This window comes from Gasterosteus aculeatus, chromosome 6 (assembly GCF_964276395.1).
Source record: "Gasterosteus aculeatus chromosome 6, fGasAcu3.hap1.1, whole genome shotgun sequence".
Lineage (NCBI taxonomy): Eukaryota > Metazoa > Chordata > Actinopteri > Perciformes > Gasterosteidae > Gasterosteus > Gasterosteus aculeatus.
This window is the reverse complement of record NC_135693.1, coordinates 10,892,968-10,915,735: the sequence shown is the minus strand read 5'-3', so window position 1 is coordinate 10,915,735 and position 22,768 is coordinate 10,892,968. Positions and strand designations below refer to the sequence as shown.

Sequence of the window (22,768 nt, the reverse complement as noted above, 5' to 3'; positions counted from 1 at the left end):
TGATGCTTGACTGACTGTCTCAAAAGATCCTGTTTAATTCTCGACCCCATCTTTAAAAGTTTAACAGCATTTTTAGATTCCCAACATGGTAAAAATGAATTAAATTTAATCGTTTTCAGGAAAAACTTAAAACAGTGGCGCTGTGGCTTAGCTGGTCAAAGTGCCTGTCTTGTAAACAGGAGATCCTGGGTTCAAATCCCAGCAGTGCCTTTAACCTCTGTTTTGACTTCCTTTTTTTATTATTCCAACTTGGTGAGATATTACATTTTACTTTTGTGCATTAAAACCTGGTGAAATACAGCTAAACTCAAGATCTTTAGGAATAAAAGGCATATCCAAGGGCTCTGTGGCTTAGTTGGTTAAAGCCCCTGTTTTGTAAACAGGAGACCCTGGGTTCAAATCCCAGCAGTGCCTTCGTCGCTATAATATTCATTTAGTGTTCATAATGCCTTGTTTACAAACGAGATTCCAGTTTCATAGGGACGAGGGTACTAACAAAGGAAATGTGGTTTGATGCTTGACTGACTGTCTCAAAAGATCCTGTTTAATTCTCGACCCCATCTTTAAAAGTTTAACAGCATTTTTAGATTTCCAACATGGTAAAAATGAATTAAATTTAATCGTTTTCAGGAAAAACTTAAAACAGTGGCGCTGTGGCTTAGCTGGTCAAAGTGCCTGTCTTGTAAACAGGAGATCCTGTGTTCAAATCCCAGCAGTGCCTTTAACCCAGTGTTTTCACTTCATTTTCATAATTAAAACTTTTTTGAAAAGAAGTTCAACTCGTTTTTGGTTTAAACGCTTCAAGTAGAGGCGCTGTGGCTTAGATGGTCAAAGTGCCTGTCTAGTAAACAGGAGATCCTGGGTTCAAATCCCAGCAGTGCCTTTAACCTCTGTTTTGACTTCCTTTTTTTATTATTCCAACTTGGTGAGATATTACATTTTACTTTTGTGCATTAAAACCTGGTGAAATACAGCTAAACTCAAGATCTTTAGGAATAAAAGGCATATCCAAGGGCTCTGTGGCTTAGTTGGTTAAAGCGCCTGTTTCGTAAACAGGAGACCCTGGGTTCAAATCCCAGCAGGGCCTTCGTCGCTATAATATTCATTTAGTGTTCATAATGCCTTGTTTCAAACGAGATTCCAGTTTCATAGGGACGAGTCTACTAACAAAGGCAATGTGGTTTGATGCTTGACTGACTGTCTCAAAAGATCCTGTTTAATTCTCGACCCCATCTTTAAAAGTTTAACAGCATTTTTAGATTCCCAACATGGTAAAAATGAATTAAATTTAATCGTTTTCAGGAAAAACTTAAAACAGTGGCGCTGTGGCTTAGCTGGTCAAAGTGCCTGCCTTGTAAACAGGAGATCCTGGGTTCAAATCCCAGCAGTGCCTTTAAAAATGTGTCTTGTGTTCATTTTTCTGATTAAAACTTTTTTGAAAAGGTATTCAATTCGTTTTTTGTTTAGGTGCTTCAAGTAGAGGCGCTGTGGCTTAGTTGGTCAAAGTGCCTGTCTAGTAAACAGGAGATCCTGGGTTCAAATCCCAGCAGTGCCTTTAACCCAGTGTTTTCACTTCATTTTCATAATTAAAACTTTTTTGAAAAGAAGTTCAACTCGTTTTTGGTTTAACAGCTTCAAGTAGAGGCGCTGTGGCTTAGATGGTCAAAGTGCCTGTCTAGTAAACAGGAGATCCTGGGTTCAAATCCCAGCAGTGCCTTTAAAAATGTGTCTTGTCTTCATTTTTCTGATTAAAACTTTTTTGAAAAGGTATTCAATTCGTTTTTTGTTTAGGTGCTTCAAGTAGAGGCGCTGTGGCTTAGTTGGTCAAAGTGCCTGTCTAGTAAACAGGAGATCCTGGGTTCAAATCCCAGCAGTGCCTTTAACCCAGTGTTTTCACTTCATTTTCATAATTAAAACTTTTTTGAAAAGAAGTTCAACTCGTTTTTGGTTTAACAGCTTCAAGTAGAGGCGCTGTGGCTTAGATGGTCAAAGTGCCTGTCTAGTAAACAGGAGATCCTGGGTTCAAATCCCAGCAGTGCCTTTAAAAATGTGTCTTGTCTTCATTTTTCTGATTAAAACATTTTTTGAAAAGGTATTCAATTCGTTTTTTGTTTGGGTGCTTCAAGTAGAGGTGCTGTTGGTTGGTCAAAGTGCCTGTCTAGTAAACAGGAGATCCTGGGTTCAAATCCCAGCAGTGCCTTTAACCCAGTGTTTTCACTTCATTTTCATAATTAAAACTTTTTTGAAAAGAAGTTCAACTCGTTTTTGGTTTAAACGCTTCAAGTAGAGGCGCTGTGGCTTAGATGGTCAAAGTGCCTGTCTAGTAAACAGGAGATCCTGGGTTCAAATCCCAGCAGTGCCTTTAACCTCTGTTTTGACTTCCTTTTTTTATTATTCCAACTTGGTGAGATATTACATTTTACTTTTGTGCATTAAAACCTGGTGAAATACAGCTAAACTCAAGATCTTTAGGAATAAAAGGCATATCCAAGGGCTCTGTGGCTTAGTTGGTTAAAGCGCCTGTTTCGTAAACAGGAGACCCTGGGTTCAAATCCCAGCAGGGCCTTCGTCGCTATAATATTCATTTAGTGTTCATAATGCCTTGTTTCAAACGAGATTCCAGTTTCATAGGGACGAGTCTACTAACAAAGGCAATGTGGTTTGATGCTTGACTGACTGTCTCAAAAGATCCTGTTTAATTCTCGACCCCATCTTTAAAAGTTTAACAGCATTTTTAGATTCCCAACATGGTAAAAATGAATTAAATTTAATCGTTTTCAGGAAAAACTTAAAACAGTGGCGCTGTGGCTTAGCTGGTCAAAGTGCCTGCCTTGTAAACAGGAGATCCTGGGTTCAAATCCCAGCAGTGCCTTTAAAAATGTGTCTTGTCTTCATTTTTCTGATTAAAACTTTTTTGAAAAGGTATTCAATTCGTTTTTTGTTTAGGTGCTTCAAGTAGAGGCGCTGTGGCTTAGTTGGTCAAAGTGCCTGTCTAGTAAACAGGAGATCCTGGGTTCAAATCCCAGCAGTGCCTTTAACCCAGTGTTTTCACTTCATTTTCATAATTAAAACTTTTTTGAAAAGAAGTTCAACTCGTTTTTGGTTTAACAGCTTCAAGTAGAGGCGCTGTGGCTTAGATGGTCAAAGTGCCTGTCTAGTAAACAGGAGATCCTGGGTTCAAATCCCAGCAGTGCCTTTAAAAATGTGTCTTGTCTTCATTTTTCTGATTAAAACTTTTTTGAAAAGGTATTCAATTCGTTTTTTGTTTAGGTGCTTCAAGTAGAGGCGCTGTGGCTTAGTTGGTCAAAGTGCCTGTCTAGTAAACAGGAGATCCTGGGTTCAAATCCCAGCAGTGCCTTTAACCCAGTGTTTTCACTTCATTTTCATAATTAAAACTTTTTTGAAAAGAAGTTCAACTCGTTTTTGGTTTAACAGCTTCAAGTAGAGGCGCTGTGGCTTAGTTGGTCAAAGTGCCTGTCTAGTAAACAGGAGATCCTGGGTTCAAATCCCAGCAGTGCCTTTAACCTCTGTTTTGACTTCCTTTTTTTATTATTCCAACTTGGTGAGATATTACATTTTACTTTTGTGCATTAAAACCTGTTGAAATACAGCTAAACTCAAGATCTTTAGGAATAAAAGGCATATCCAAGGGCTCTGTGGCTTAGTTGGTTAAAGCGCCTGTTTCGTAAACAGGAGACCCTGGGTTCAAATCCCAGCAGTGCCTTTAACCCAGTGTTTTCACTTCATTTTCATAATTAAAACTTTTTTGAAAAGAAGTTCAACTCGTTTTGGGTTTAACAACTTCAAGTAGAGGCGCTGTGGCTTACATGGTCAAAGTGCCTGTCTAGTAAACAGGAGATCCCGGGTTCAAATCCCAGCAGTGCCTTTAAAAATGTGTCTTGTCTTCATTTTTCTGATTAAAACTTTTTTGAAAAGGTATTCAATTCGTTTTTTGTTTGGGTGCTTCAAGTAGAGGCGCTGTGGCTTAGTTGGTCAAAGTGCCTGTCTAGTAAACAGGAGATCCTGGGTTCAAATCCCAGCAGTGCCTTTAACCCAGTGTTTTCACTTCATTTTCATATTTAAAACTTTTTTGAAAAGAAGTTCAACTCGTTTTTGGTTTAACAGCTTCAAGTAGAGGCGCTGTGGCTTAGATGGTCAAAGTGCCTGTCTAGAAAATAGGAGATCCTGGGTTCAAATCCCAGCAGTGCCTTTAAAAATGTGTCTTGTCTTCATTTTCATAATTAAAACTTTTTTGAAAAGAAGTTCAACTCGTACTTCTTAAGAAGGGCCTTCGTCGCTATAATATTCATTTAGTGTTCATAATGCCTTGTTTCAAACGAGATTCCAGTTTCATAGGGACGAGTCTACTAACAAAGGCAATGTGGTTTGATGCTTGACTGACTGTCTCAAAAGATCCTGTTTAATTCTCGACCCCATCTTTAAAAGTTTAACAGCATTTTTAGATTCCCAACATGGTAAAAATGAATTAAATTTAATCGTTTTCAGGAAAAACTTAAAACAGTGGCGCTGTGGCTTAGCTGGTCAAAGTGCCTGTCTTGTAAACAGGAGATCCTGGGTTCAAATCCCAGCAGTGCCTTTAACGCAGTGTTTTCACTTCATTTTCATAATTAAAACTTTTTTGAAAAGAAGTTCAACTCGTTTTTGGTTTAAGCGCTTCAAGTAGAGGCGCTGTGGCTTAGATGGTCAAAGTGCCTGTCTAGTAAACAGGAGATCCTGGGTTCAAATCCCAGCAGTGCCTTTAAAAATGTGACTTGTCTTCATTTTTCTATTTAAAACATTTTTTGAAAAGGTATTCAATTCGTTTTTCGTTTAGGTGCTTCAAGTAGAGGTGCTGTGGCTTAGTTGGTCAAAGTGCCTGTCTAGTAAACAGGGGATCCTGGGTTCAAATCCCAGCAGTGCCTTTAACCCAGTGTTTTGACTTCATTTTCATAATTAAAACTTTTTTGAAAAGAAGTTCAACTCGTTTTTGGTTTAAGCGCTTCAAGTAGAGGTGCTGTGGCTTAGTTGGTCAAAGTGCCTGTCTAGTAAACAGGAGATCCTGGGTTCAAATCCCAGCAGTGCCTTTAAAAATGTGTCTTGTCTTCATTTTTCTGATTAAAACTTTTTTGAAAAGGTATTCAATTCGTTTTTTGTTTAGGTGCTTCAAGTAGAGGCGCTGTGGCTTAGTTGGTCAAAGTGCCTGTCTTGTAAACAGGAGATCCTGGGTTCAAATCCCAGCAGTGCCTTTAACCTCTGTTTTGACTTCCTTTTTTTATTATTCCAACTTGGTGAGATATTACATTTTACTTTTGTGCATTAAAACCTGGTGAAATACAGCTAAACTCAAGATCTTTAGGAATAAAAGGCATATCCAAGGGCTCTGTGGCTTAGTTGGTTAAAGCCCCTGTTTTGTAAACAGGAGACCCTGGGTTCAAATCCCAGCAGGGCCTTCGTCGCTATAATATTCATTTAGTGTTCATAATGCCTTGTTTACAAACGAGATTCCAGTTTCATAGGGACGAGGGTACTAACAAAGGAAATGTGGTTTGATGCTTGACTGACTGTCTCAAAAGATCCTGTTTAATTCTCGACCCCATCTTTAAAAGTTTAACAGCATTTTTAGATTTCCAACATGGTAAAAATGAATTAAATTTAATCGTTTTCAGGAAAAACTTAAAACAGTGGCGCTGTGGCTTAGCTGGTCAAAGTGCCTGTCTTGTAAACAGGAGATCCTGTGTTCAAATCCCAGCAGTGCCTTTAACCCAGTGTTTTCACTTCATTTTCATAATTAAAACTTTTTTGAAAAGAAGTTCAACTCGTTTTTGGTTTAAACGCTTCAAGTAGAGGCGCTGTGGCTTAGATGGTCAAAGTGCCTGTCTAGTAAACAGGAGATCCTGGGTTCAAATCCCAGCAGTGCCTTTAACCTCTGTTTTGACTTCCTTTTTTTATTATTCCAACTTGGTGAGATATTACATTTTACTTTTGTGCATTAAAACCTGGTGAAATACAGCTAAACTCAAGATCTTTAGGAATAAAAGGCATATCCAAGGGCTCTGTGGCTTAGTTGGTTAAAGCGCCTGTTTCGTAAACAGGAGACCCTGGGTTCAAATCCCAGCAGGGCCTTCGTCGCTATAATATTCATTTAGTGTTCATAATGCCTTGTTTCAAACGAGATTCCAGTTTCATAGGGACGAGTCTACTAACAAAGGCAATGTGGTTTGATGCTTGACTGACTGTCTCAAAAGATCCTGTTTAATTCTCGACCCCATCTTTAAAAGTTTAACAGCATTTTTAGATTCCCAACATGGTAAAAATGAATTAAATTTAATCGTTTTCAGGAAAAACTTAAAACAGTGGCGCTGTGGCTTAGCTGGTCAAAGTGCCTGCCTTGTAAACAGGAGATCCTGGGTTCAAATCCCAGCAGTGCCTTTAAAAATGTGTCTTGTCTTCATTTTTCTGATTAAAACTTTTTTGAAAAGGTATTCAATTCGTTTTTTGTTTAGGTGCTTCAAGTAGAGGCGCTGTGGCTTAGTTGGTCAAAGTGCCTGTCTAGTAAACAGGAGATCCTGGGTTCAAATCCCAGCAGTGCCTTTAACCCAGTGTTTTCACTTCATTTTCATAATTAAAACTTTTTTGAAAAGAAGTTCAACTCGTTTTTGGTTTAACAGCTTCAAGTAGAGGCGCTGTGGCTTAGATGGTCAAAGTGCCTGTCTAGTAAACAGGAGATCCTGGGTTCAAATCCCAGCAGTGCCTTTAAAAATGTGTCTTGTCTTCATTTTTCTGATTAAAACTTTTTTGAAAAGGTATTCAATTCGTTTTTTGTTTAGGTGCTTCAAGTAGAGGCGCTGTGGCTTAGTTGGTCAAAGTGCCTGTCTAGTAAACAGGAGATCCTGGGTTCAAATCCCAGCAGTGCCTTTAACCCAGTGTTTTCACTTCATTTTCATAATTAAAACTTTTTTGAAAAGAAGTTCAACTCGTTTTTGGTTTAACAGCTTCAAGTAGAGGCGCTGTGGCTTAGATGGTCAAAGTGCCTGTCTAGTAAACAGGAGATCCTGGGTTCAAATCCCAGCAGTGCCTTTAAAAATGTGTCTTGTCTTCATTTTTCTGATTAAAACATTTTTTGAAAAGGTATTCAATTCGTTTTTTGTTTGGGTGCTTCAAGTAGAGGTGCTGTGGCTTAGTTGGTCAAAGTGCCTGTCTAGTAAACAGGAGATCCTGGGTTCAAATCCCAGCAGTGCCTTTAACCCAGTGTTTTCACTTCATTTTCATAATTAAAACTTTTTTGAAAAGAAGTTCAACTCGTTTTTGGTTTAAACGCTTCAAGTAGAGGCTCTGTGGCTTAGTTGGTCAAAGTGCCTGTCTAGTAAACAGGAGATCCTGGGTTCAAATCCCAGCAGTGCCTTTAACCTCTGTTTTGACTTCCTTTTTTTATTATTCCAACTTGGTGAGATATTACATTTTACTTTTGTGCATTAAAACCTGTTGAAATACAGCTAAACTCAAGATCTTTAGGAATAAAAGGCATATCCAAGGGCTCTGTGGCTTAGTTGGTTAAAGCGCCTGTTTCGTAAACAGGAGACCCTGGGTTCAAATCCCAGCAGTGCCTTTAACCCAGTGTTTTCACTTCATTTTCATAATTAAAACTTTTTTGAAAAGAAGTTCAACTCGTTTTGGGTTTAACAACTTCAAGTAGAGGCGCTGTGGCTTACATGGTCAAAGTGCCTGTCTAGTAAACAGGAGATCCCGGGTTCAAATCCCAGCAGTGCCTTTAAAAATGTGTCTTGTCTTCATTTTTCTGATTAAAACTTTTTTGAAAAGGTATTCAATTCGTTTTTTGTTTGGGTGCTTCAAGTAGAGGCGCTGTGGCTTAGTTGGTCAAAGTGCCTGTCTAGTAAACAGGAGATCCTGGGTTCAAATCCCAGCAGTGCCTTTAACCCAGTATTTTCACTTCATTTTCATATTTAAAACTTTTTTGAAAAGAAGTTCAACTCGTTTTTGGTTTAACAGCTTCAAGTAGAGGCGCTGTGGCTTAGATGGTCAAAGTGCCTGTCTAGAAAATAGGAGATCCTGGGTTCAAATCCCAGCAGTGCCTTTAAAAATGTGTCTTGTCTTCATTTTCATAATTAAAACTTTTTTGAAAAGAAGTTCAACTCGTACTTCTTAAGAAGGGCCTTCGTCGCTATAATATTCATTTAGTGTTCATAATGCCTTGTTTCAAACGAGATTCCAGTTTCATAGGGACGAGTCTACTAACAAAGGCAATGTGGTTTGATGCTTGACTGACTGTCTCAAAAGATCCTGTTTAATTCTCGACCCCATCTTTAAAAGTTTAACAGCATTTTTAGATTCCCAACATGGTAAAAATGAATTAAATTTAATCGTTTTCAGGAAAAACTTAAAACAGTGGCGCTGTGGCTTAGCTGGTCAAAGTGCCTGTCTTGTAAACAGGAGATCCTGGGTTCAAATCCCAGCAGTGCCTTTAACGCAGTGTTTTCACTTCATTTTCATAATTAAAACTTTTTTGAAAAGAAGTTCAACTCGTTTTTGGTTTAAGCGCTTCAAGTAGAGGCGCTGTGGCTTAGATGGTCAAAGTGCCTGTCTAGTAAACAGGAGATCCTGGGTTCAAATCCCAGCAGTGCCTTTAAAAATGTGACTTGTCTTCATTTTTCTATTTAAAACATTTTTTGAAAAGGTATTCAATTCGTTTTTCGTTTAGGTGCTTCAAGTAGAGGTGCTGTGGCTTAGTTGGTCAAAGTGCCTGTCTAGTAAACAGGGGATCCTGGGTTCAAATCCCAGCAGTGCCTTTAACCCAGTGTTTTGACTTCATTTTCATAATTAAAACTTTTTTGAAAAGAAGTTCAACTCGTTTTTGGTTTAAGCGCTTCAAGTAGAGGTGCTGTGGCTTAGTTGGTCAAAGTGCCTGTCTAGTAAACAGGAGATCCTGGGTTCAAATCCCAGCAGTGCCTTTAAAAATGTGTCTTGTCTTCATTTTTCTGATTAAAACTTTTTTGAAAAGGTATTCAATTCGTTTTTTGTTTAGGTGCTTCAAGTAGAGGCGCTGTGGCTTAGTTGGTCAAAGTGCCTGTCTAGTAAACAGGAGATCCTGGGTTCAAATCCCAGCAGTGCCTTTAACCTCTGTTTTGACTTCCTTTTTTTATTATTCCAACTTGGTGAGATATTACATTTTACTTTTGTGCATTAGAACCTGGTGAAATACAGCTAAACTCAAGATCTTTAGGAATAAAAGGCATATCCAAGGGCTCTCTGACTTAGTTGGTTAAAGCGCCTGTTTCGTAAACAGGAGACCCTGGGTTCAAATCCCAGCAGGGCCTTCGTCGCTATAATATTCATTTAGTGTCCATAATGCCTTGTTTACAAACGAGATTCCAGTTTCATAGGGACGAGGGTACTAACAAAGGAAATGTGGTTGGATGCTTGACTGACTGTCTCAAAAGATCCTGTTTAATTCTTGACCCCATCTTTAAAAGTTTAACAGCATTTTTAGATTTCCAACATGGTAAAAATGAATTAAATTTAATCGTTTTCAGGAAAAACTTAAAACAGTGGTGCTGTGGCTTAGCTGGTCAAAGTGCCTGTCTTGTAAACAGGAGATCCTGGGTTCAAATCCCAGCAGTGCCTTTATAACCCAGTGTTTTCACTTCATTTTCATAATTAAAACTTTTTTGAAAAGAAGTTCAACTCGTTTTGGGTTTAACAGCTTCAAGTAGAGGCGCTGTGGCTTAGATGGTCAAAGTGCCTGTCTAGTAAACAGGAGATCCTGGGTTCAAATCCCAGCAGTGCCTTTAACCCAGTGTTTTCACTTCATTTTCATAATTAAAACTTTTTTGAAAAGAAGTTCAACTTGTTTTTGGTTTAAGCGCTTCAAGTAGAGGCTCTGTGGCTTAGTTGGTCAAAGTGCCTGTCTAGGAATTCCTAGGTTCAAATCCCAGCAGTGCCTTTAACCCAGTGTTTGGACTTCATTTTCATAATTAAAACTTTTTTGAAGAGAAGTTCAACTCTTTTTTGGTTTAAACGCTTCAAGTAGAGGCGCTGTGGCTTAGTTGGTCAAAGTGCCTGTCGAGTAAACAGGAGATCCTGTGTTCAAATCCCAGCAGTGCCTTTAACCCAGTGTTTTGACTTCATTTTCATAATTAAAACTTTTTTGAAAATAAGTTCAACTCGTTTTTGGTTTAAACGCTTCAAGTAGAGGCTCTGTGGATTAGTTGGTCAAAGTGCCTGTCTAGTAAACAGGAGATCCTGGGTTCAAATCCCAGCAGTGCCTTTAACCTCTGTTTTGACTTCCTTTTTTTTATTATTCCAACTTGCTGAGATATTACATTTTACTTTTGTGCATTAAAACCTGGTGAAATACAGCTAAACTCAAGATCTTTAGGAAAAAAAGGCATATCCAAGGGCTCTGTTGCTTAGTTGGTTAAAGCCCCTGTTTCGTAAACAGGAGACCCTGGGTTCAAATCCCAGCAGGGCCTTCGTCGCTATAATATTCATTTAGTGTTCATAATGCCTTGTTTACAAACGAGATTCCAGTTTCATAGGGACGAGTCTACTAACAAAGGCAATGTGGTCTGATGCTTGACTGACTGTCTCAAAAGATCCTGTTTAATTCTCGACCCCATCTTTAAAAGTTTAACAGCATTTTTAGAGTTCCAACATGGTAAAAATGAATTAAATTTAATCGTTTTCAGGAAAAACTTAAAACAGTGGCGCTGTGGCTTAGCTGGTCAAAGTGCCTGTCTTGTAAACAGGAGATCCTGGGTTCAAATCCCAGCAGTGCCTTTAACCCAGTGTTTTGACTTCATTTTCATAATTAAAACTTTTTTGAAAATAAGTTCAACTCGTTTTTGGTTTAAACGCTTCAAGTAGAGGCTCTGTGGATTAGTTGGTCAAAGTGCCTGTCTAGTAAACAGGAGATCCTGGGTTCAAATCCCAGCAGTGCCTTTAACCTCTGTTTTGACTTCCTTTTTTTTATTATTCCAACTTGCTGAGATATTACATTTTACTTTTGTGCATTAAAACCTGGTGAAATACAGCTAAACTCAAGATCTTTAGGAAAAAAAGGCATATCCAAGGGCTCTGTTGCTTAGTTGGTTAAAGCCCCTGTTTCGTAAACAGGAGACCCTGGGTTCAAATCCCAGCAGGGCCTTCGTCGCTATAATATTCATTTAGTGTTCATAATGCCTTGTTTACAAACGAGATTCCAGTTTCATAGGGACGAGTCTACTAACAAAGGCAATGTGGTCTGATGCTTGACTGACTGTCTCAAAAGATCCTGTTTAATTCTCGACCCCATCTTTAAAAGTTTAACAGCATTTTTAGAGTTCCAACATGGTAAAAATGAATTAAATTTAATCGTTTTCAGGAAAAACTTAAAACAGTGGCGCTGTGGCTTAGCTGGTCAAAGTGCCTGTCTTGTAAACAGGAGATCCTGGGTTCAAATCCCAGCAGTGCCTTTAACCCAGTGTTTTCACTTCATTTTCATAATTAAAACTTTTTTGAAAAGAAGTTCAACTCGTTTTTGGTTTAAGCGCTTCAAGTAGAGGCGCTGTGGCTTAGATGGTCAAAGTGCCTGTTTCGTAAACAGGAGATCCTGGGTTCAAATCCCAGCAGTGCCTTTAACAATGTGTCTTGTCTTCATTTTTCTGATTAAAACTTTTTTGAAAAGGTATTCAATTCGTTTTTTGTTTAGGTGCTTCAAGTAGAGGCGCTGTGGCTTAGTTGGTCAAAGTGCCTGTCTAGTAAACAGGAGATCCTGGGTTCAAATCCCAGCAGTGCCTTTAACAATGTGTCTTGCCTTCATTTTTCTGATTAAAACTTTTTTGAAAAGGTATTCAATTTGTTTTTGGTTTAGGTGCTTCAAGTAGAGGCGCTGTGGCTTGCTTGGTCAAAGTGCCTGTTTCGTAAACCGGAGAACCTGGGTTCAAATCCCAGCAGCGCCTTCGTCCCTATAATATTCATTTAGTGTTCATAATGCCTTGTTTTCAAACGAGATTCCAGTTTCATAGGGACGGGTCTACTAACAAAGGCAATGTGGTTTGATGCTTGACTGACTGTCTCAAAATATGTTTAATTCTCGACCCCATCTTTAAAAGTTTAACAGCATTTTTAGATTTCCAACATGGTAAAAATGAATTAAATTTAATCGTTTTCAGGAAAAACTTAAAACAGTGGCGCTGTGGCTTAGCTGGTCAAAGTGCCTGTCTAGTAAACAGGAGATCCTGGGTTCAAATCCCAGCAGTGCCTTTAACCCAGGGTTTTGACTTCATTTTCATGAATAAAACTTTTTTGAAAAGAAGTTCAACTCGTTTTGGGTTTAACAGCTTCAAGTAGCGGCGCTGTGGCTTAGATGGTCAAAGTGCCTGTCTAGTAAACAGGAGATCCTGGGTTCAAATCCCAGCAGTGCCATTAAACAACATGCGAGAGGTCCCGGGTCCAAATCCCGGACGAGCCCCCATATATGTTACGACCTCCTGGATGGTCTAGGGGTGCGGGGACCATAAACATATAGGCAGAACCTGGTCAGTTGTAAAAGGGTAGGATTTATTTGCAACCAGAGGTAAACAGGCACGTGACAACAAACAAAAGGAGGGTGGAGTATGTGACTCTCCCAGGTATTGGAGTAGATAATGAGATCATCCATATAGGCATTACAGTTTTTAACACCGGCTAGCACAGTGTTTATTAATCTCTGGAAGGTAGCGGGAGCGTTGCACATCCCAAAGGCCATCACAGTGTACTGTAAAAAGTCATCTGGAGTCACAAAGGCTGAGATCTCAGATGCACGCTCAGTAAGAGGGACTTGCCAGTATCCTTTTAAGAGATCTAGTTTGCTCACAAACACGGCTGTACCGAGGGCATCAACGCAATCTTCCATCCGCGGCAAGGGATACGAATCACGCACAGTGACTGCATTAACTTTTCTAAAGTCCGTGATAAATCTCGGTGAACCATCAGACTTCTTTTCCACAAGACATGGAGAACTCCATGGACTGGAACTAGGCTTGGCAAGGCCATGCTGAAGGAGGTACTCTACCTCACCTTTCATTACTTCACGCCTCATTACATTAGCACGGTACGGATGCTGCTTAATGGGACGTGGGTTTGTTAGTTCAACATCATGTTTTACTACGTTAGTTCTGCCTGGCACGTCACTGAACAAGCTTGGAAACTGCGTAATTAACTCGATCACGTCCTGCCTTTGGGCATGGGACAGATGTGGTAAGCAAGTAGGTAATGCCTCAATCGCCTCAGAGTTAGTGAGACGGGAACCTGAATAGACGGGACAACGCGGCCGTACATCGTCGACGTCTGGTAAAGGCATAGGGTCAGACACAGTTAGAGCTACCACTCCAAGCTGAGGTTTCCCAATTACGGAGTGCGGTCTGCACCCCCTAGCAGTAACCTCGGAGTCTGGGCCCTTATTCCTGGCATGATAAAGTTTTAGCATGTTGATGTGGCACACACGTGTTTTCCTACGCCGATCAGGGGTGCTTAGCACATAGTCAGTGTCACTGAGCCTTTCGTGAACCTCATATGGCCCTGAAAACTTGGCGGACAACGTGGTACCTGGTACTGGCAGTAGTGCCAAGACCTTGTCTCCAACACTGAAGGTACGTTCCACAGCGGAACGGTCGTAATTCCGTTTCATAGCGGTTTGTGCGGCAGTCAACATGTGCTTAGCGAGGGCATTAGCTCTGTACAGTCGCTCACGGAACTGACTAACATAATCTAGCACGTTTTGTGCAGGAACGGCTTGCAACGACAGAAACTGGTCATGCAGTGTGTGCAGAGGACCACGGAGAGTATGTCCAAACACCAGCTGGGCAGGGCTGAATCCTAGTGATTCCTGTACAGCGTCGCGAGCAGCGAACAAAACGAACGGAGTGCTCTCGTCCCAGTCAGTGCCATTGTCATGGCAATGTTTCTTAAGCATAGACTTTAACGTCTGGTGCCACCGTTCTAGCGCACCCTGTGACTCAGGATGGTATGCAGACGAAACAACATGGCGTACATTGAGCGTCCCTAGTATCTGTTTAAACAGCCTGGACTGGAAATTAGAGCCTTGGTCCGACTGTACTACACGGGGTAAACCGAAAGTGGAAAAGAATTTAGTTAGCGCCCTAACTATGCTCTTTGCAGTGATGTTACGGAGTGGGACAGCCTCAGGGAAGCGAGTAGCGGCACACATCATCGTGAACAGGTATTGGTTGCCGTTCTTAGTGCGTGGCAAAGGACCTACACAGTCGATAATCACTCTGCCAAAAGGTGCTTCAATCACAGGTATGGAATGTAGAGGGACAGGGGAAACTTTTTGGTTAGGCTTCCCGGTCATCTGACATACATGACAACTACGGCAAAACGTAGCTGTATCGGTCTTCAACCCAGGCCAGAAGAAATGTCGCAACACTGACTGGTAAGTCTTAGTGACTCCTAAGTGGGCCGACCATTTACTTTCATGGGCGACCGATAAGACATGCTGTCTGTAAACTGAAGGCACTACAATCTGATGCCCTCTTTGCCAATCTGCATCAGGAGGTACCCCTGAAGACCATCTCCGCATTAACACACCATTTTCTAGGTAAAACGCTACTTTTTCACCACTTGCTGTGTTGCTGTCACTCACCACATTCCTGAAGCAGGCCCGTAAGGTTGGATCCTCTCTCTGAGCCACAGCCAAGCGTTCTCTTGTAGCTGGCAGTGGTGGGGAGGAAGGGGACGTTTCGGTTTCGCACTCCACCAACGCTGGCTCCTTCACTGGAGTTGGATCAGCGGTCTGAAAAGGCTCACAAAACACTGTATCAGCTAGCGAAATATCCGACTCGAACGCCAACTGGCGTGCCTGCGCACGAGTGACGACACAAGCCGGAAATACTTTGGGTAACTCTGTGCTGCAGCCAGGAACCCTTGGTACATCGCACACTTCCAAAGTTGGAGTAACTTTACCCCCGGCTATGTCATTTCCTAGGAGCAGCACAATACCCTGTATGGGAAGTTCATCACACACTGCTACTGGAAAAAACCCACTGACGAGATCAGACTGGATGTGTACCTTATGCAGGGGCCGAGGCACATATCCCATTTCAATGCCCCTTAAGACGGACGCGAATCCACAAGCGGATTCAGCTGAAAAGGGTAACGCAGAAGCCAACACCACTGATTGAGAACAGGCAGTGTCTCGTAGCACTTTACCAGACTGCTGATCTGCTGGCAATCCTGTCAGTGAAATAAGGGCTTCGAGTACAAATGGGCGAAAACAGGCATCAACCTCACTTTGGTTGTCACAGTTTAGTTTAGGGCTTCGCAAATCGTTAATTAACCCGACACCTTTGGGCTGATGCACACGCGATGACAGCTGGTCTTTGCGTTTCAAAGTCATACAATCAGCAATAACATGTCCACTCTTATGACAATAAAAACAACGGCGCTCTTCTTCCTTCACACTGGGGTGCCTAGGAGGAGTAGACTGGTTTAGATTTCCGCGGCGGGCATTGTCTACAACTTGAGAAAAGGCTGGTTTGTGAATTAGCATGTACTCATCCGCTAACGTAGCTGCAGCAGATAACGTTAACACTTTTTGTTCATTTAAGTACATCACTATGCGTTCTGGTAGACAGCGTTTAAGCTCCTCTACTAAGCAGAGTTCCCTAAGTGCACTGAACCCAGCTACACTAGATGACGCAAGCCACCGGTCAAAGAGTATAGTTTTCTCTCGGGCAAACTCTGTGTAACTTTGCGCTGCTGGTTTCTTATGTGACCGGAACTTTTGTCGGTAAGCTTCGGGCACAAGCTCATAAATTCGCAAGATTGCGGATTTAACTGTCTCATAGTCTGTACTATCCTCTACAGAAAGGGAAGCGATAGCCTCCTGTGCTTTGCCTTGTAGCTTGCACTGCAACAATAAAGACCAGACCTCAGGCGGCCATTTTAATGCCAAGGCTATTCGCTCAAAAACTTGAAAGTACGAGTCCACTTCAGCTTCTCGGAAGAAAGGTACTAAAGCAATATTTTTGCTAACATCAAATCCTGGACTTACCGAGTCCAATTTGGATGAGTGGGGGAGAGAAACTGTACCAGCAGAACCCACGGCCCCACCAGCCATGGCTGCGTTGGCGCTCTCGAGCTCTAGCGTCCGCAGTCGCACTGCCTGGTCAGCCTCAATCTCCATTCGGCGTACTTCGAGTTGGAAACGCATCTGGCGTTCCCTGTCTTGTGCGTCATACTGGAGGCGGGCAAGGCGAACCTTTAGCCGCGCTCCTCCTAGCGAGTGAGCACTGCTGACAGAGGAAGGATCAAACCTGGGCAGGGTGAGAGGAGTCGCAGGCCTCTCACCTGCTCTGTCGGTATCAGATACATCTGTAGCAAGGTCAGGGGTAGGCGTGACCTCCCCTTTGGCAGCTGAACCAGCACCCGGGAACATGAGCTCTTTCTCTGGCAGCTCTGGCACTACAATTATCCCCCTCTCGACTAATGCTAACGATAGCATAGGTTTCAACACCCTTTTAAGGATAGTTTTGGGAACCGAGATGCCAAAGTGGGCTGCTAACTGAAGCAAATCATCTTTCCGACACACATCCAACTGCTCCACTGAGGGCTGGCTTAGGAAAGCTTCAAGGTCAAACCGGGCAGCGGCCATGAGTCCCTCACTCAGGCAAGCTGCACCTCGTTACAGTACTCCGCTCCGCCTAGTCACACAAATCGACTACGCGACCAATCTCTGCCAATTGGGATTCCTCTAGAAAGGGATCCCGGACGAGCCCCCATATATGTTACGACCCCCTGGATGGTCTAGGGGTGCGGGGACCATAAACATATAGGCAGAACCTGGTCAGTTGTAAAAGGGTAGGATTTATTTGCAACCAGAGGTAAACAGGCACGTGACAACAAACAAAAGGAGGGTGGATGAGGGTGCTGTGAAAGACAAACTAAGTAAAATAAAAGAGATCCCCAAAAGGAGGACTAAGCCTGAACATACGTTAAAACAAACAGTAGGCGCGTACCAGAAAAAAACACAAAGAGCACAGCACCCACTACACCTATGACGCTAACAAACAAAGAACTACGTGTGGTGAAATCAGTGTAGACTCTGGCCCTAACTCACCCCCTTTTGTCAGCTCCGTGCTGGCAAAGACACACAGACCCAAAGCACAGTACTCTACCCGGGTGCACTCAATTACAAACACAGCAGGCACACAAGTCCACTGGCCAAGACAAGCTGCCTCGAGCCACTGGTGGGCTCTCCTTAAGTGCTGGAGGTAAGGCTGCGATGGTGACCTGCCATTGGGCGCGCTGGGACAGGGTGGACCAATGGGTGGAGCTGGAGTGAACCTGTGGTGCTCCACCGAAACCAGGAAGTAGGCGGGGCTTCAGTCCACAGGGCCGCACAGCCTACTTGGTACAGACAGGAAAGAAATACAGACCACGGTGACAGCCGTAACAGTTGCCTTCATTTTTATGATTAAAACTTTTTTGAAAAGAAGTTCAACTCGTTTTTTGGTTTAAATGCTTCAAGTAGAGGCGCTGTGGCTTAGTTGGTCAAAGTGCCTGTTTCGTAAACAGGAGACCCTGGGTTCAAATCCCAGCAGCGCCTTCGTCCCTATAATATTCATTTAGTGTTCATAATGACTTGTTTACAAACGAGATTCCAGTTTCATAGGGACGGGTCTACTAACAAAGGCAATGTGGTTTGATGCTTGACTGACTGTCTCAAAATATGTTTAATTCTCGACCCCATCTTTAAAAGTTTAACAGCATTTTTAGATTTCCAACATGGTAAAAATGAATTAAATTTAATCGTTTTGAGGAAAAACTTAAAACAGTGGCGCTGTGGCTTAGCTGGTCAAAGTGCCTGTCTAGTAAACAGGAGATCCTGGGTTCAAATCCGAGCAGTGCCTTTAACCCAGGGTTTTGACTTCTTTTTCATAAATAAAACTTTTTTGAAAAGAAGTTCAACTCGTTTTGGGTTTAACAGCTTCAAGTAGAGGCGCTGTGGCTTAGTTGGTCAAAGTGCCTGTCTAGTAAAAAGGAGATCCTGGGTATAAATCCCAGCAGTGCCTTTAACAATGTGTCTTGCCTTCAGTTTTCTGATTAAAACTTTTTTGAAAAGGTATTCAATTTGTTTTTGCTTTAGGTGCTTTAAGTAGAGGCGCTGTGGCTTAGTTGGTCAAAGTGCCTGTCTAGTAAACAGGAGATCCTGGGTTCAAAACCCAGCAGTCCCTTTAGCCTGTGTTTTGATTTCGTTTTTTTATAATTCCAACTTGGTGAGATATTAGATTTTACTTTACTACAAGGGCTCTGTGGCTTAGTTGGTTAAAGCGCCTGTTTCGTAAACAGGAGACCCTGGGTTCAAATCCCAGCAGGGCCTTAGTTCCTATAATATTCATTTAGTGTCCATAATGCCTTGTTTACAAACGAGATTCGAGTTTCATAGGGACGAGGGTACTAACAAAGGAAATGTGGTTTGATGCTTGACTGACTGTCTCAAAAGATCCTGTTTAATTCTCGACCCCATCTTTAAAAGTTTAACAGCATTTTTAGATTTCCAACATGGTAAAAATAAATTAAATTTAATCCTTTTCAGGAAAAACTTAAAACAGTGGCGCTGTGGCTTAGCTGGTCAAAGTGCCTGTCTTGTAAACAGGAGATCCTGGTTTCAAATCCCAGCAGTGCCTTTAACCCAGTGTTTTCACTTCATTTTCATAATTAAAACTTTTTTGAAAAGAAGTTCAACTCGTTTTGGGTTTAACAGCTTGAAGTAGAGGCGCTGTGGCTTAGATGGTCAAAGTGCCTGTCTAGTAAACAGGAGATCCTAGGTTCAAATCCCAGCAGTGCCTTTAACCTCTGTTTTGACTTCCTTTGTTTATTATTCCAACTTGGTGAGATATTACATTTTACTTTTGTGCAGTAAAACCTGGTGAAATACAGCTAAACTCAAGATCTTTAGGAATAAAAGGCATATCCAAGGGCTCTGTGGCTTAGTTGGTTAAAGCCCCTGTTTCGTAAACAGGAGACCCTGGGTTCAAATCCCAGCAGGGCCTTCGTTCCTATAATATTCATTTAGTGTCCATAATGCCTTGTTTACAAACGAGATTCCAGTTTCATAGGGACGAGGGTACTAACAAAGGCAATGTGGTTTGATGCTTGACTGACTGTCTCAAAAAACAAAACATCCTATTTAATTCTCGACCCAATCTTTAAAAGTTTAACAGCATTTTTAGATTTCCAAAATGGTAAAAATGAATTAAATTGAATCTTTTTCCGGAAAAACTTAAAACAGTGGCGCTGTGGCTTAGCTGGTCAAAGTGCCTGTCTAGTAAAAAGGAGATCCTGGGTATAAATCCCAGCAGTGCCTTTAACAATGTGTCTTGCCTTCAGTTTTCTGATTAAAACTTTTTTGAAAAGGTATTCAATTTGTTTTTGCTATAGGTGGTTTAAGTAGAGGCGCTGTGGCTTAGTTGGTCAAAGTGCCTGTCTAGTAAACAGGAGATCCTGGGTTCAAAACCCAGCAGTCCCTTTAGCCTGTGTTTTGATTTCGTTTTTTTATAATTCCAACTTGGTGAGATATTAGATTTTACTTTACTACAAGGGCTCTGTGGCTTAGTTGGTTAAAGCGCCTGTTTCGTAAACAGGAGACCCTGGGTTCAAATCCCAGCAGGGCCTTCGTTCCTATAATATTCATTTAGTGTCCATAATGCCTTGTTTACGAACGAGATTCGAGTTTCATAGGGACGAGGGTACTAACAAAGGAAATGTGGTTTGATGCTTGACTGACTGTCTCAAAAGATCCTGTTTAATTCTCGACCCCATCTTTAAAAGTTTAACAGCATTTTTAGATTTCCAACATGGTAAAAATGAATTAAATTTAATCGTTTTCAGGAAAAACTTAAAACAGTGGCGCTGTGGCTTAGCTGGTCAAAGTGCCTGTCTTGTAAACAGGAGATCCTGGTTTCAAATCCCAGCAGTGCCTTTAACCCAGTGTTTTTACTTCATTTTCATAATTAAAACTTTTTTGAAAAGAAGTTCAACTCGTTTTGGGTTTAACAGCTTGAAGTAGAGGCGCTGTGGCTTAGATGGTCAAAGTGCCTGTCTAGTAAACAGGAGATCCTAGGTTCAAATCCCAGCAGTGCCTTTAACCTCTGTTTTGACTTCCTTTGTTTATTATTCCAACTTGGTGAGATATTACATTTTACTTTTGTGCATTAAAACCTGGTGAAATACAGCTAAACTCAAGATCTTTAGGAATAAAAGGCATATCCAAGGGCTCTGTGGCTTAGTTGGTTAAAGCCCCTGTTTCGTAAACAGGAGACCCTGGGTTCAAATCCCAGCAGGGCTTTCGTTCCTATAATATTCATTTAGTGTCCATAATGCCTTGTTTACAAACGAGATTCCAGTTTCATAGGGACGAGGGTACTAACAAAGGCAATGTGGTTTGATGCTTGACTGACTGTCTCAAAAAACAAAACATCCTATTTAATTCTCGACCCAATCTTTAAAAGTTTAACAGCATTTTTAGATTTCCAAAATGGTAAAAATGAATTAAATTGAATCTTTTTCCGGAAAAACTTAAAACAGTGGCGCTGTGGCTTAGCTGGTCAAAGTGCCTGTCTTGTAAACAGGAGATCCTGGGTTCTAATCCCAGCAGTGCCTTTAACCCAGTGTTTTCACTTCATTTTCATAATTAAAACTTTTTTGAAAAGAAGTTCAATTCGTTTTGGGTTTAACAGCTTCAAGTAGAGGCGCTGTGGCTTAGATGGTCAAAGTGCCTGTCTAGTAAACAGGAGATCCTGGGTTCAAATCCCAGCAGTGCCTTTAACAATGTGTCTTGCCTTCATTTTTCTGATTAAAACTTTTTTGAAAAGGTATTCAATTTGTTTTTGGTTTAGGTGGTTCAAGTAGAGGCGCTGTGGCTTAGTTGGTCAAAGTGCCTGTCTAGTAAACAGGAGATCCTGGGTTCAAATCCCAGCAGTGCCTTTAACAATGTGTCTTGTGTTCATTTTTTTGATTAAAACTTTTTTGAAAAGGTATTCAATTCGTTTTTGGTTTAGGTGCTTTAAGTAGAGGCGCTGTGGCTTAGTTGGTCAAAGTGCCTGTCTAGTAAACAGGAGATCCTGGGTTCAAATCCCAGCAGTGCCTTTAACCTCTGTTTTGACTTCCTTTTTTTTATTATTCCAACTTGCTGAGATATTACATTTTACTTTTGTGCATTAAAACCTGGTGAAATACAGCTAAACTCAAGATCTTTAGGAATAAAAGGCATATCCAAGGGCTCTGTGGCTTAGTTGGTTAAAGCGCCTGTTTCGTAAACAGGAGACCCTGGGTTCAAATCCCAGCAGGGCCTTCGTCCCTGTAATATGCATTTAGTGTTCATAATGCCTTGTTTACAAACGAGATTCCAGTTTCATAGGGACGAGTCTACTAACAAAGGCAATGTGGTTTGATGCTTGACTGACTGTCTCAAAAAACAAAACATCCTATTTAATTCTCGACCCAATCTTTAAAAGTTTAACAAATCCCAGCAGTGCCTTTAACAATGTGTCTTGCCTTCATTTTTCTGATTAAAACTTTTTTGAAAAGGTATTCAATTTGTTTTTGGTTTAGGTGCTTTAAGTAGAGGCGCTGTGGCTTAGTTGGTAAAAGTGCCTGTCTAGTAGACAGGAGATCCTGGGTTCAAATCCCAGCAGTGCCTTTAACCTGTTTTGACTTCCTTTTTTTATTATTCCAACTTGGTGAGATATTACATTTTACTTTTGTGAATTAAAACTTGGTGAAATACAGCTAAACTCAAGATCTTTAGGAATAAAAGGCATATCCAAGCGCCTTCGTCCCTATAATATTCATTTAGTGTTCATAATGCCTTGTTTACAAACGAGATTCCAGTTTCATAGGGACAAGTCTACTAACAAAGGCAATGTGTTTTGATGCTTGACTGACTGTCTCAAAAAACAAAAGATCCTATTTAATTCTCGACCCCATCTTTAAAAGTTTAACAGCATTTTTAGATTTCCATAACGGTAAAAATAAATTAACTTTAATCTTTTTACAGAAAAATTTAACACAGTGGACCTGTGGCTTAGCTGGTCAAACTGCTTGTTTACTAAACAGGAGATCCTGGGTTCAAATCCTAGCAGTGCCTTTAACAATGTTTTTTGACTTCAGTTTTTTATAATTCCAACTTTGTTAGATATTATGTTTTACTTTTGTGAATTAAAACATGGTGAAATACAGCTAAACTCAAGATTTTTAGGAATGAAAGGCATATACAAAACCAAAGTTTACATCCACTGATAGATACTGATTTACTTTGGCTGTTTTGAGAGGTCAAATGATAATTACAGCAAATTATGGCTATTGAAAAAGCCCTTTCCTAAATTCTGTTGTTGTGCTCCGGAGCCCACAACCAAACCAAACACACAAAATATATATATTTTTAACATCTTCAGCTTTTGAATGGAAAAAATAAATAATGATGTTTCAGCTTATGATTTAGTTGTGTTATAAGAATAAATTAAGAGCAGGCTGATGTTGTATTTCAGAGAGAAATATTCCACAAGGGTCTGCATCTATTCCCTGCATCCTAAGATTATCAGGACTGCATTTGTCTAGCATATTTATACATCTCCTGTTTGGCCTTTACTTATTACTTAAAGGCCTTTACTTATTTGGAGTGCGTGAAAGTGTTGTAAATTAAATAATATTTTTAACTTGGAAAAGAAATAAAACACTGGGGTTAAGTGATTGCTAAAATTTGAATTTTGCT

The 22,768-nt window shown here is 40.9% G+C and overlaps 1 protein-coding gene and 73 non-coding genes across 74 annotated transcripts; 73 read left to right on the top strand and 1 right to left on the bottom strand.

The window, feature by feature from the left end:
- The first annotated feature begins 136 nt into the window (after positions 1-136).
- Positions 137-210, top strand: trnat-ugu (transfer RNA threonine (anticodon UGU)). Its single transcript has one exon. It is a non-coding gene; the product is annotated as a tRNA-Thr (tRNA).
- A 130-nt stretch (positions 211-340) lies between these two features.
- trnat-ugu (transfer RNA threonine (anticodon UGU)) lies at positions 341-414 on the top strand. The gene has a single exon. It is a non-coding gene; the product is annotated as a tRNA-Thr (tRNA).
- Positions 415-647: 233 nt separating this feature from the next.
- trnat-ugu (transfer RNA threonine (anticodon UGU)) lies at positions 648-721 on the top strand. Its single transcript has one exon. It is a non-coding gene; the product is annotated as a tRNA-Thr (tRNA).
- Positions 722-809: 88 nt separating this feature from the next.
- trnat-agu (transfer RNA threonine (anticodon AGU)) lies at positions 810-883 on the top strand. The gene has a single exon. It is a non-coding gene; the product is annotated as a tRNA-Thr (tRNA).
- A 130-nt stretch (positions 884-1,013) lies between these two features.
- trnat-cgu (transfer RNA threonine (anticodon CGU)) lies at positions 1,014-1,087 on the top strand. Its single transcript has one exon. It is a non-coding gene; the product is annotated as a tRNA-Thr (tRNA).
- Positions 1,088-1,319: 232 nt separating this feature from the next.
- Positions 1,320-1,393, top strand: trnat-ugu (transfer RNA threonine (anticodon UGU)). Its single transcript has one exon. It is a non-coding gene; the product is annotated as a tRNA-Thr (tRNA).
- An 88-nt stretch (positions 1,394-1,481) lies between these two features.
- trnat-agu (transfer RNA threonine (anticodon AGU)) lies at positions 1,482-1,555 on the top strand. The gene has a single exon. It is a non-coding gene; the product is annotated as a tRNA-Thr (tRNA).
- Positions 1,556-1,643: 88 nt separating this feature from the next.
- Positions 1,644-1,717, top strand: trnat-agu (transfer RNA threonine (anticodon AGU)). The gene has a single exon. It is a non-coding gene; the product is annotated as a tRNA-Thr (tRNA).
- Positions 1,718-1,805: 88 nt separating this feature from the next.
- trnat-agu (transfer RNA threonine (anticodon AGU)) lies at positions 1,806-1,879 on the top strand. Its single transcript has one exon. It is a non-coding gene; the product is annotated as a tRNA-Thr (tRNA).
- Positions 1,880-1,967: 88 nt separating this feature from the next.
- Positions 1,968-2,041, top strand: trnat-agu (transfer RNA threonine (anticodon AGU)). The gene has a single exon. It is a non-coding gene; the product is annotated as a tRNA-Thr (tRNA).
- Positions 2,042-2,288: 247 nt separating this feature from the next.
- On the top strand, positions 2,289-2,362 carry trnat-agu (transfer RNA threonine (anticodon AGU)). The gene has a single exon. It is a non-coding gene; the product is annotated as a tRNA-Thr (tRNA).
- A 130-nt stretch (positions 2,363-2,492) lies between these two features.
- On the top strand, positions 2,493-2,566 carry trnat-cgu (transfer RNA threonine (anticodon CGU)). The gene has a single exon. It is a non-coding gene; the product is annotated as a tRNA-Thr (tRNA).
- A 232-nt stretch (positions 2,567-2,798) lies between these two features.
- Positions 2,799-2,872, top strand: trnat-ugu (transfer RNA threonine (anticodon UGU)). Its single transcript has one exon. It is a non-coding gene; the product is annotated as a tRNA-Thr (tRNA).
- An 88-nt stretch (positions 2,873-2,960) lies between these two features.
- On the top strand, positions 2,961-3,034 carry trnat-agu (transfer RNA threonine (anticodon AGU)). Its single transcript has one exon. It is a non-coding gene; the product is annotated as a tRNA-Thr (tRNA).
- Positions 3,035-3,122: 88 nt separating this feature from the next.
- trnat-agu (transfer RNA threonine (anticodon AGU)) lies at positions 3,123-3,196 on the top strand. Its single transcript has one exon. It is a non-coding gene; the product is annotated as a tRNA-Thr (tRNA).
- An 88-nt stretch (positions 3,197-3,284) lies between these two features.
- trnat-agu (transfer RNA threonine (anticodon AGU)) lies at positions 3,285-3,358 on the top strand. The gene has a single exon. It is a non-coding gene; the product is annotated as a tRNA-Thr (tRNA).
- An 88-nt stretch (positions 3,359-3,446) lies between these two features.
- trnat-agu (transfer RNA threonine (anticodon AGU)) lies at positions 3,447-3,520 on the top strand. The gene has a single exon. It is a non-coding gene; the product is annotated as a tRNA-Thr (tRNA).
- Positions 3,521-3,650: 130 nt separating this feature from the next.
- On the top strand, positions 3,651-3,724 carry trnat-cgu (transfer RNA threonine (anticodon CGU)). Its single transcript has one exon. It is a non-coding gene; the product is annotated as a tRNA-Thr (tRNA).
- A 250-nt stretch (positions 3,725-3,974) lies between these two features.
- On the top strand, positions 3,975-4,048 carry trnat-agu (transfer RNA threonine (anticodon AGU)). Its single transcript has one exon. It is a non-coding gene; the product is annotated as a tRNA-Thr (tRNA).
- Positions 4,049-4,523: 475 nt separating this feature from the next.
- On the top strand, positions 4,524-4,597 carry trnat-ugu (transfer RNA threonine (anticodon UGU)). Its single transcript has one exon. It is a non-coding gene; the product is annotated as a tRNA-Thr (tRNA).
- An 88-nt stretch (positions 4,598-4,685) lies between these two features.
- trnat-agu (transfer RNA threonine (anticodon AGU)) lies at positions 4,686-4,759 on the top strand. The gene has a single exon. It is a non-coding gene; the product is annotated as a tRNA-Thr (tRNA).
- An 89-nt stretch (positions 4,760-4,848) lies between these two features.
- trnat-agu (transfer RNA threonine (anticodon AGU)) lies at positions 4,849-4,922 on the top strand. The gene has a single exon. It is a non-coding gene; the product is annotated as a tRNA-Thr (tRNA).
- Positions 4,923-5,010: 88 nt separating this feature from the next.
- trnat-agu (transfer RNA threonine (anticodon AGU)) lies at positions 5,011-5,084 on the top strand. The gene has a single exon. It is a non-coding gene; the product is annotated as a tRNA-Thr (tRNA).
- An 88-nt stretch (positions 5,085-5,172) lies between these two features.
- On the top strand, positions 5,173-5,246 carry trnat-ugu (transfer RNA threonine (anticodon UGU)). The gene has a single exon. It is a non-coding gene; the product is annotated as a tRNA-Thr (tRNA).
- Positions 5,247-5,376: 130 nt separating this feature from the next.
- trnat-ugu (transfer RNA threonine (anticodon UGU)) lies at positions 5,377-5,450 on the top strand. Its single transcript has one exon. It is a non-coding gene; the product is annotated as a tRNA-Thr (tRNA).
- Positions 5,451-5,683: 233 nt separating this feature from the next.
- Positions 5,684-5,757, top strand: trnat-ugu (transfer RNA threonine (anticodon UGU)). The gene has a single exon. It is a non-coding gene; the product is annotated as a tRNA-Thr (tRNA).
- Positions 5,758-5,845: 88 nt separating this feature from the next.
- On the top strand, positions 5,846-5,919 carry trnat-agu (transfer RNA threonine (anticodon AGU)). The gene has a single exon. It is a non-coding gene; the product is annotated as a tRNA-Thr (tRNA).
- A 130-nt stretch (positions 5,920-6,049) lies between these two features.
- Positions 6,050-6,123, top strand: trnat-cgu (transfer RNA threonine (anticodon CGU)). The gene has a single exon. It is a non-coding gene; the product is annotated as a tRNA-Thr (tRNA).
- A 232-nt stretch (positions 6,124-6,355) lies between these two features.
- trnat-ugu (transfer RNA threonine (anticodon UGU)) lies at positions 6,356-6,429 on the top strand. The gene has a single exon. It is a non-coding gene; the product is annotated as a tRNA-Thr (tRNA).
- Positions 6,430-6,517: 88 nt separating this feature from the next.
- On the top strand, positions 6,518-6,591 carry trnat-agu (transfer RNA threonine (anticodon AGU)). Its single transcript has one exon. It is a non-coding gene; the product is annotated as a tRNA-Thr (tRNA).
- An 88-nt stretch (positions 6,592-6,679) lies between these two features.
- On the top strand, positions 6,680-6,753 carry trnat-agu (transfer RNA threonine (anticodon AGU)). The gene has a single exon. It is a non-coding gene; the product is annotated as a tRNA-Thr (tRNA).
- Positions 6,754-6,841: 88 nt separating this feature from the next.
- Positions 6,842-6,915, top strand: trnat-agu (transfer RNA threonine (anticodon AGU)). Its single transcript has one exon. It is a non-coding gene; the product is annotated as a tRNA-Thr (tRNA).
- An 88-nt stretch (positions 6,916-7,003) lies between these two features.
- trnat-agu (transfer RNA threonine (anticodon AGU)) lies at positions 7,004-7,077 on the top strand. The gene has a single exon. It is a non-coding gene; the product is annotated as a tRNA-Thr (tRNA).
- An 89-nt stretch (positions 7,078-7,166) lies between these two features.
- On the top strand, positions 7,167-7,240 carry trnat-agu (transfer RNA threonine (anticodon AGU)). Its single transcript has one exon. It is a non-coding gene; the product is annotated as a tRNA-Thr (tRNA).
- Positions 7,241-7,328: 88 nt separating this feature from the next.
- Positions 7,329-7,402, top strand: trnat-agu (transfer RNA threonine (anticodon AGU)). The gene has a single exon. It is a non-coding gene; the product is annotated as a tRNA-Thr (tRNA).
- Positions 7,403-7,532: 130 nt separating this feature from the next.
- Positions 7,533-7,606, top strand: trnat-cgu (transfer RNA threonine (anticodon CGU)). The gene has a single exon. It is a non-coding gene; the product is annotated as a tRNA-Thr (tRNA).
- Positions 7,607-7,856: 250 nt separating this feature from the next.
- trnat-agu (transfer RNA threonine (anticodon AGU)) lies at positions 7,857-7,930 on the top strand. The gene has a single exon. It is a non-coding gene; the product is annotated as a tRNA-Thr (tRNA).
- A 475-nt stretch (positions 7,931-8,405) lies between these two features.
- Positions 8,406-8,479, top strand: trnat-ugu (transfer RNA threonine (anticodon UGU)). The gene has a single exon. It is a non-coding gene; the product is annotated as a tRNA-Thr (tRNA).
- Positions 8,480-8,567: 88 nt separating this feature from the next.
- Positions 8,568-8,641, top strand: trnat-agu (transfer RNA threonine (anticodon AGU)). The gene has a single exon. It is a non-coding gene; the product is annotated as a tRNA-Thr (tRNA).
- An 89-nt stretch (positions 8,642-8,730) lies between these two features.
- Positions 8,731-8,804, top strand: trnat-agu (transfer RNA threonine (anticodon AGU)). Its single transcript has one exon. It is a non-coding gene; the product is annotated as a tRNA-Thr (tRNA).
- An 88-nt stretch (positions 8,805-8,892) lies between these two features.
- On the top strand, positions 8,893-8,966 carry trnat-agu (transfer RNA threonine (anticodon AGU)). Its single transcript has one exon. It is a non-coding gene; the product is annotated as a tRNA-Thr (tRNA).
- Positions 8,967-9,054: 88 nt separating this feature from the next.
- Positions 9,055-9,128, top strand: trnat-agu (transfer RNA threonine (anticodon AGU)). The gene has a single exon. It is a non-coding gene; the product is annotated as a tRNA-Thr (tRNA).
- Positions 9,129-9,258: 130 nt separating this feature from the next.
- On the top strand, positions 9,259-9,332 carry trnat-cgu (transfer RNA threonine (anticodon CGU)). The gene has a single exon. It is a non-coding gene; the product is annotated as a tRNA-Thr (tRNA).
- A 233-nt stretch (positions 9,333-9,565) lies between these two features.
- trnat-ugu (transfer RNA threonine (anticodon UGU)) lies at positions 9,566-9,639 on the top strand. Its single transcript has one exon. It is a non-coding gene; the product is annotated as a tRNA-Thr (tRNA).
- A 90-nt stretch (positions 9,640-9,729) lies between these two features.
- trnat-agu (transfer RNA threonine (anticodon AGU)) lies at positions 9,730-9,803 on the top strand. The gene has a single exon. It is a non-coding gene; the product is annotated as a tRNA-Thr (tRNA).
- A 405-nt stretch (positions 9,804-10,208) lies between these two features.
- trnat-agu (transfer RNA threonine (anticodon AGU)) lies at positions 10,209-10,282 on the top strand. Its single transcript has one exon. It is a non-coding gene; the product is annotated as a tRNA-Thr (tRNA).
- Positions 10,283-10,413: 131 nt separating this feature from the next.
- trnat-cgu (transfer RNA threonine (anticodon CGU)) lies at positions 10,414-10,487 on the top strand. Its single transcript has one exon. It is a non-coding gene; the product is annotated as a tRNA-Thr (tRNA).
- Positions 10,488-10,720: 233 nt separating this feature from the next.
- trnat-ugu (transfer RNA threonine (anticodon UGU)) lies at positions 10,721-10,794 on the top strand. The gene has a single exon. It is a non-coding gene; the product is annotated as a tRNA-Thr (tRNA).
- An 88-nt stretch (positions 10,795-10,882) lies between these two features.
- On the top strand, positions 10,883-10,956 carry trnat-agu (transfer RNA threonine (anticodon AGU)). Its single transcript has one exon. It is a non-coding gene; the product is annotated as a tRNA-Thr (tRNA).
- Positions 10,957-11,087: 131 nt separating this feature from the next.
- Positions 11,088-11,161, top strand: trnat-cgu (transfer RNA threonine (anticodon CGU)). Its single transcript has one exon. It is a non-coding gene; the product is annotated as a tRNA-Thr (tRNA).
- Positions 11,162-11,394: 233 nt separating this feature from the next.
- On the top strand, positions 11,395-11,468 carry trnat-agu (transfer RNA threonine (anticodon AGU)). The gene has a single exon. It is a non-coding gene; the product is annotated as a tRNA-Thr (tRNA).
- Positions 11,469-11,556: 88 nt separating this feature from the next.
- Positions 11,557-11,630, top strand: trnat-agu (transfer RNA threonine (anticodon AGU)). The gene has a single exon. It is a non-coding gene; the product is annotated as a tRNA-Thr (tRNA).
- An 88-nt stretch (positions 11,631-11,718) lies between these two features.
- trnat-agu (transfer RNA threonine (anticodon AGU)) lies at positions 11,719-11,792 on the top strand. Its single transcript has one exon. It is a non-coding gene; the product is annotated as a tRNA-Thr (tRNA).
- Positions 11,793-12,184: 392 nt separating this feature from the next.
- trnat-agu (transfer RNA threonine (anticodon AGU)) lies at positions 12,185-12,258 on the top strand. The gene has a single exon. It is a non-coding gene; the product is annotated as a tRNA-Thr (tRNA).
- Positions 12,259-12,346: 88 nt separating this feature from the next.
- On the top strand, positions 12,347-12,420 carry trnat-agu (transfer RNA threonine (anticodon AGU)). Its single transcript has one exon. It is a non-coding gene; the product is annotated as a tRNA-Thr (tRNA).
- On the bottom strand, positions 12,402-17,450 carry LOC144409508 (uncharacterized). The gene is made up of 2 exons (XM_078104873.1): positions 13,253-17,450; positions 12,402-12,494 (listed from the first exon to the last, which is right to left on the bottom strand). The coding sequence occupies exons 1-2, from the start codon at positions 16,646-16,648 to the stop codon at positions 12,402-12,404; spliced, it is 3,489 nt and encodes a 1,162-aa protein (XP_077960999.1). The 5' UTR covers positions 16,649-17,450.
- Positions 17,451-17,528: 78 nt separating this feature from the next.
- trnat-cgu (transfer RNA threonine (anticodon CGU)) lies at positions 17,529-17,602 on the top strand. The gene has a single exon. It is a non-coding gene; the product is annotated as a tRNA-Thr (tRNA).
- Positions 17,603-17,832: 230 nt separating this feature from the next.
- On the top strand, positions 17,833-17,906 carry trnat-agu (transfer RNA threonine (anticodon AGU)). The gene has a single exon. It is a non-coding gene; the product is annotated as a tRNA-Thr (tRNA).
- A 250-nt stretch (positions 17,907-18,156) lies between these two features.
- On the top strand, positions 18,157-18,230 carry trnat-agu (transfer RNA threonine (anticodon AGU)). Its single transcript has one exon. It is a non-coding gene; the product is annotated as a tRNA-Thr (tRNA).
- Positions 18,231-18,302: 72 nt separating this feature from the next.
- On the top strand, positions 18,303-18,376 carry trnat-cgu (transfer RNA threonine (anticodon CGU)). Its single transcript has one exon. It is a non-coding gene; the product is annotated as a tRNA-Thr (tRNA).
- A 233-nt stretch (positions 18,377-18,609) lies between these two features.
- trnat-ugu (transfer RNA threonine (anticodon UGU)) lies at positions 18,610-18,683 on the top strand. Its single transcript has one exon. It is a non-coding gene; the product is annotated as a tRNA-Thr (tRNA).
- An 88-nt stretch (positions 18,684-18,771) lies between these two features.
- Positions 18,772-18,845, top strand: trnat-agu (transfer RNA threonine (anticodon AGU)). The gene has a single exon. It is a non-coding gene; the product is annotated as a tRNA-Thr (tRNA).
- A 130-nt stretch (positions 18,846-18,975) lies between these two features.
- Positions 18,976-19,049, top strand: trnat-cgu (transfer RNA threonine (anticodon CGU)). Its single transcript has one exon. It is a non-coding gene; the product is annotated as a tRNA-Thr (tRNA).
- Positions 19,050-19,451: 402 nt separating this feature from the next.
- Positions 19,452-19,525, top strand: trnat-agu (transfer RNA threonine (anticodon AGU)). Its single transcript has one exon. It is a non-coding gene; the product is annotated as a tRNA-Thr (tRNA).
- Positions 19,526-19,597: 72 nt separating this feature from the next.
- On the top strand, positions 19,598-19,671 carry trnat-cgu (transfer RNA threonine (anticodon CGU)). The gene has a single exon. It is a non-coding gene; the product is annotated as a tRNA-Thr (tRNA).
- Positions 19,672-19,904: 233 nt separating this feature from the next.
- On the top strand, positions 19,905-19,978 carry trnat-ugu (transfer RNA threonine (anticodon UGU)). The gene has a single exon. It is a non-coding gene; the product is annotated as a tRNA-Thr (tRNA).
- Positions 19,979-20,066: 88 nt separating this feature from the next.
- Positions 20,067-20,140, top strand: trnat-agu (transfer RNA threonine (anticodon AGU)). Its single transcript has one exon. It is a non-coding gene; the product is annotated as a tRNA-Thr (tRNA).
- Positions 20,141-20,270: 130 nt separating this feature from the next.
- Positions 20,271-20,344, top strand: trnat-cgu (transfer RNA threonine (anticodon CGU)). The gene has a single exon. It is a non-coding gene; the product is annotated as a tRNA-Thr (tRNA).
- Positions 20,345-20,584: 240 nt separating this feature from the next.
- Positions 20,585-20,658, top strand: trnat-ugu (transfer RNA threonine (anticodon UGU)). Its single transcript has one exon. It is a non-coding gene; the product is annotated as a tRNA-Thr (tRNA).
- Positions 20,659-20,746: 88 nt separating this feature from the next.
- Positions 20,747-20,820, top strand: trnat-agu (transfer RNA threonine (anticodon AGU)). The gene has a single exon. It is a non-coding gene; the product is annotated as a tRNA-Thr (tRNA).
- An 88-nt stretch (positions 20,821-20,908) lies between these two features.
- Positions 20,909-20,982, top strand: trnat-agu (transfer RNA threonine (anticodon AGU)). The gene has a single exon. It is a non-coding gene; the product is annotated as a tRNA-Thr (tRNA).
- Positions 20,983-21,070: 88 nt separating this feature from the next.
- On the top strand, positions 21,071-21,144 carry trnat-agu (transfer RNA threonine (anticodon AGU)). Its single transcript has one exon. It is a non-coding gene; the product is annotated as a tRNA-Thr (tRNA).
- A 131-nt stretch (positions 21,145-21,275) lies between these two features.
- trnat-cgu (transfer RNA threonine (anticodon CGU)) lies at positions 21,276-21,349 on the top strand. Its single transcript has one exon. It is a non-coding gene; the product is annotated as a tRNA-Thr (tRNA).
- A 274-nt stretch (positions 21,350-21,623) lies between these two features.
- Positions 21,624-21,697, top strand: trnat-agu (transfer RNA threonine (anticodon AGU)). The gene has a single exon. It is a non-coding gene; the product is annotated as a tRNA-Thr (tRNA).
- The last annotated feature ends 1,071 nt before the right edge of the window (positions 21,698-22,768 follow it).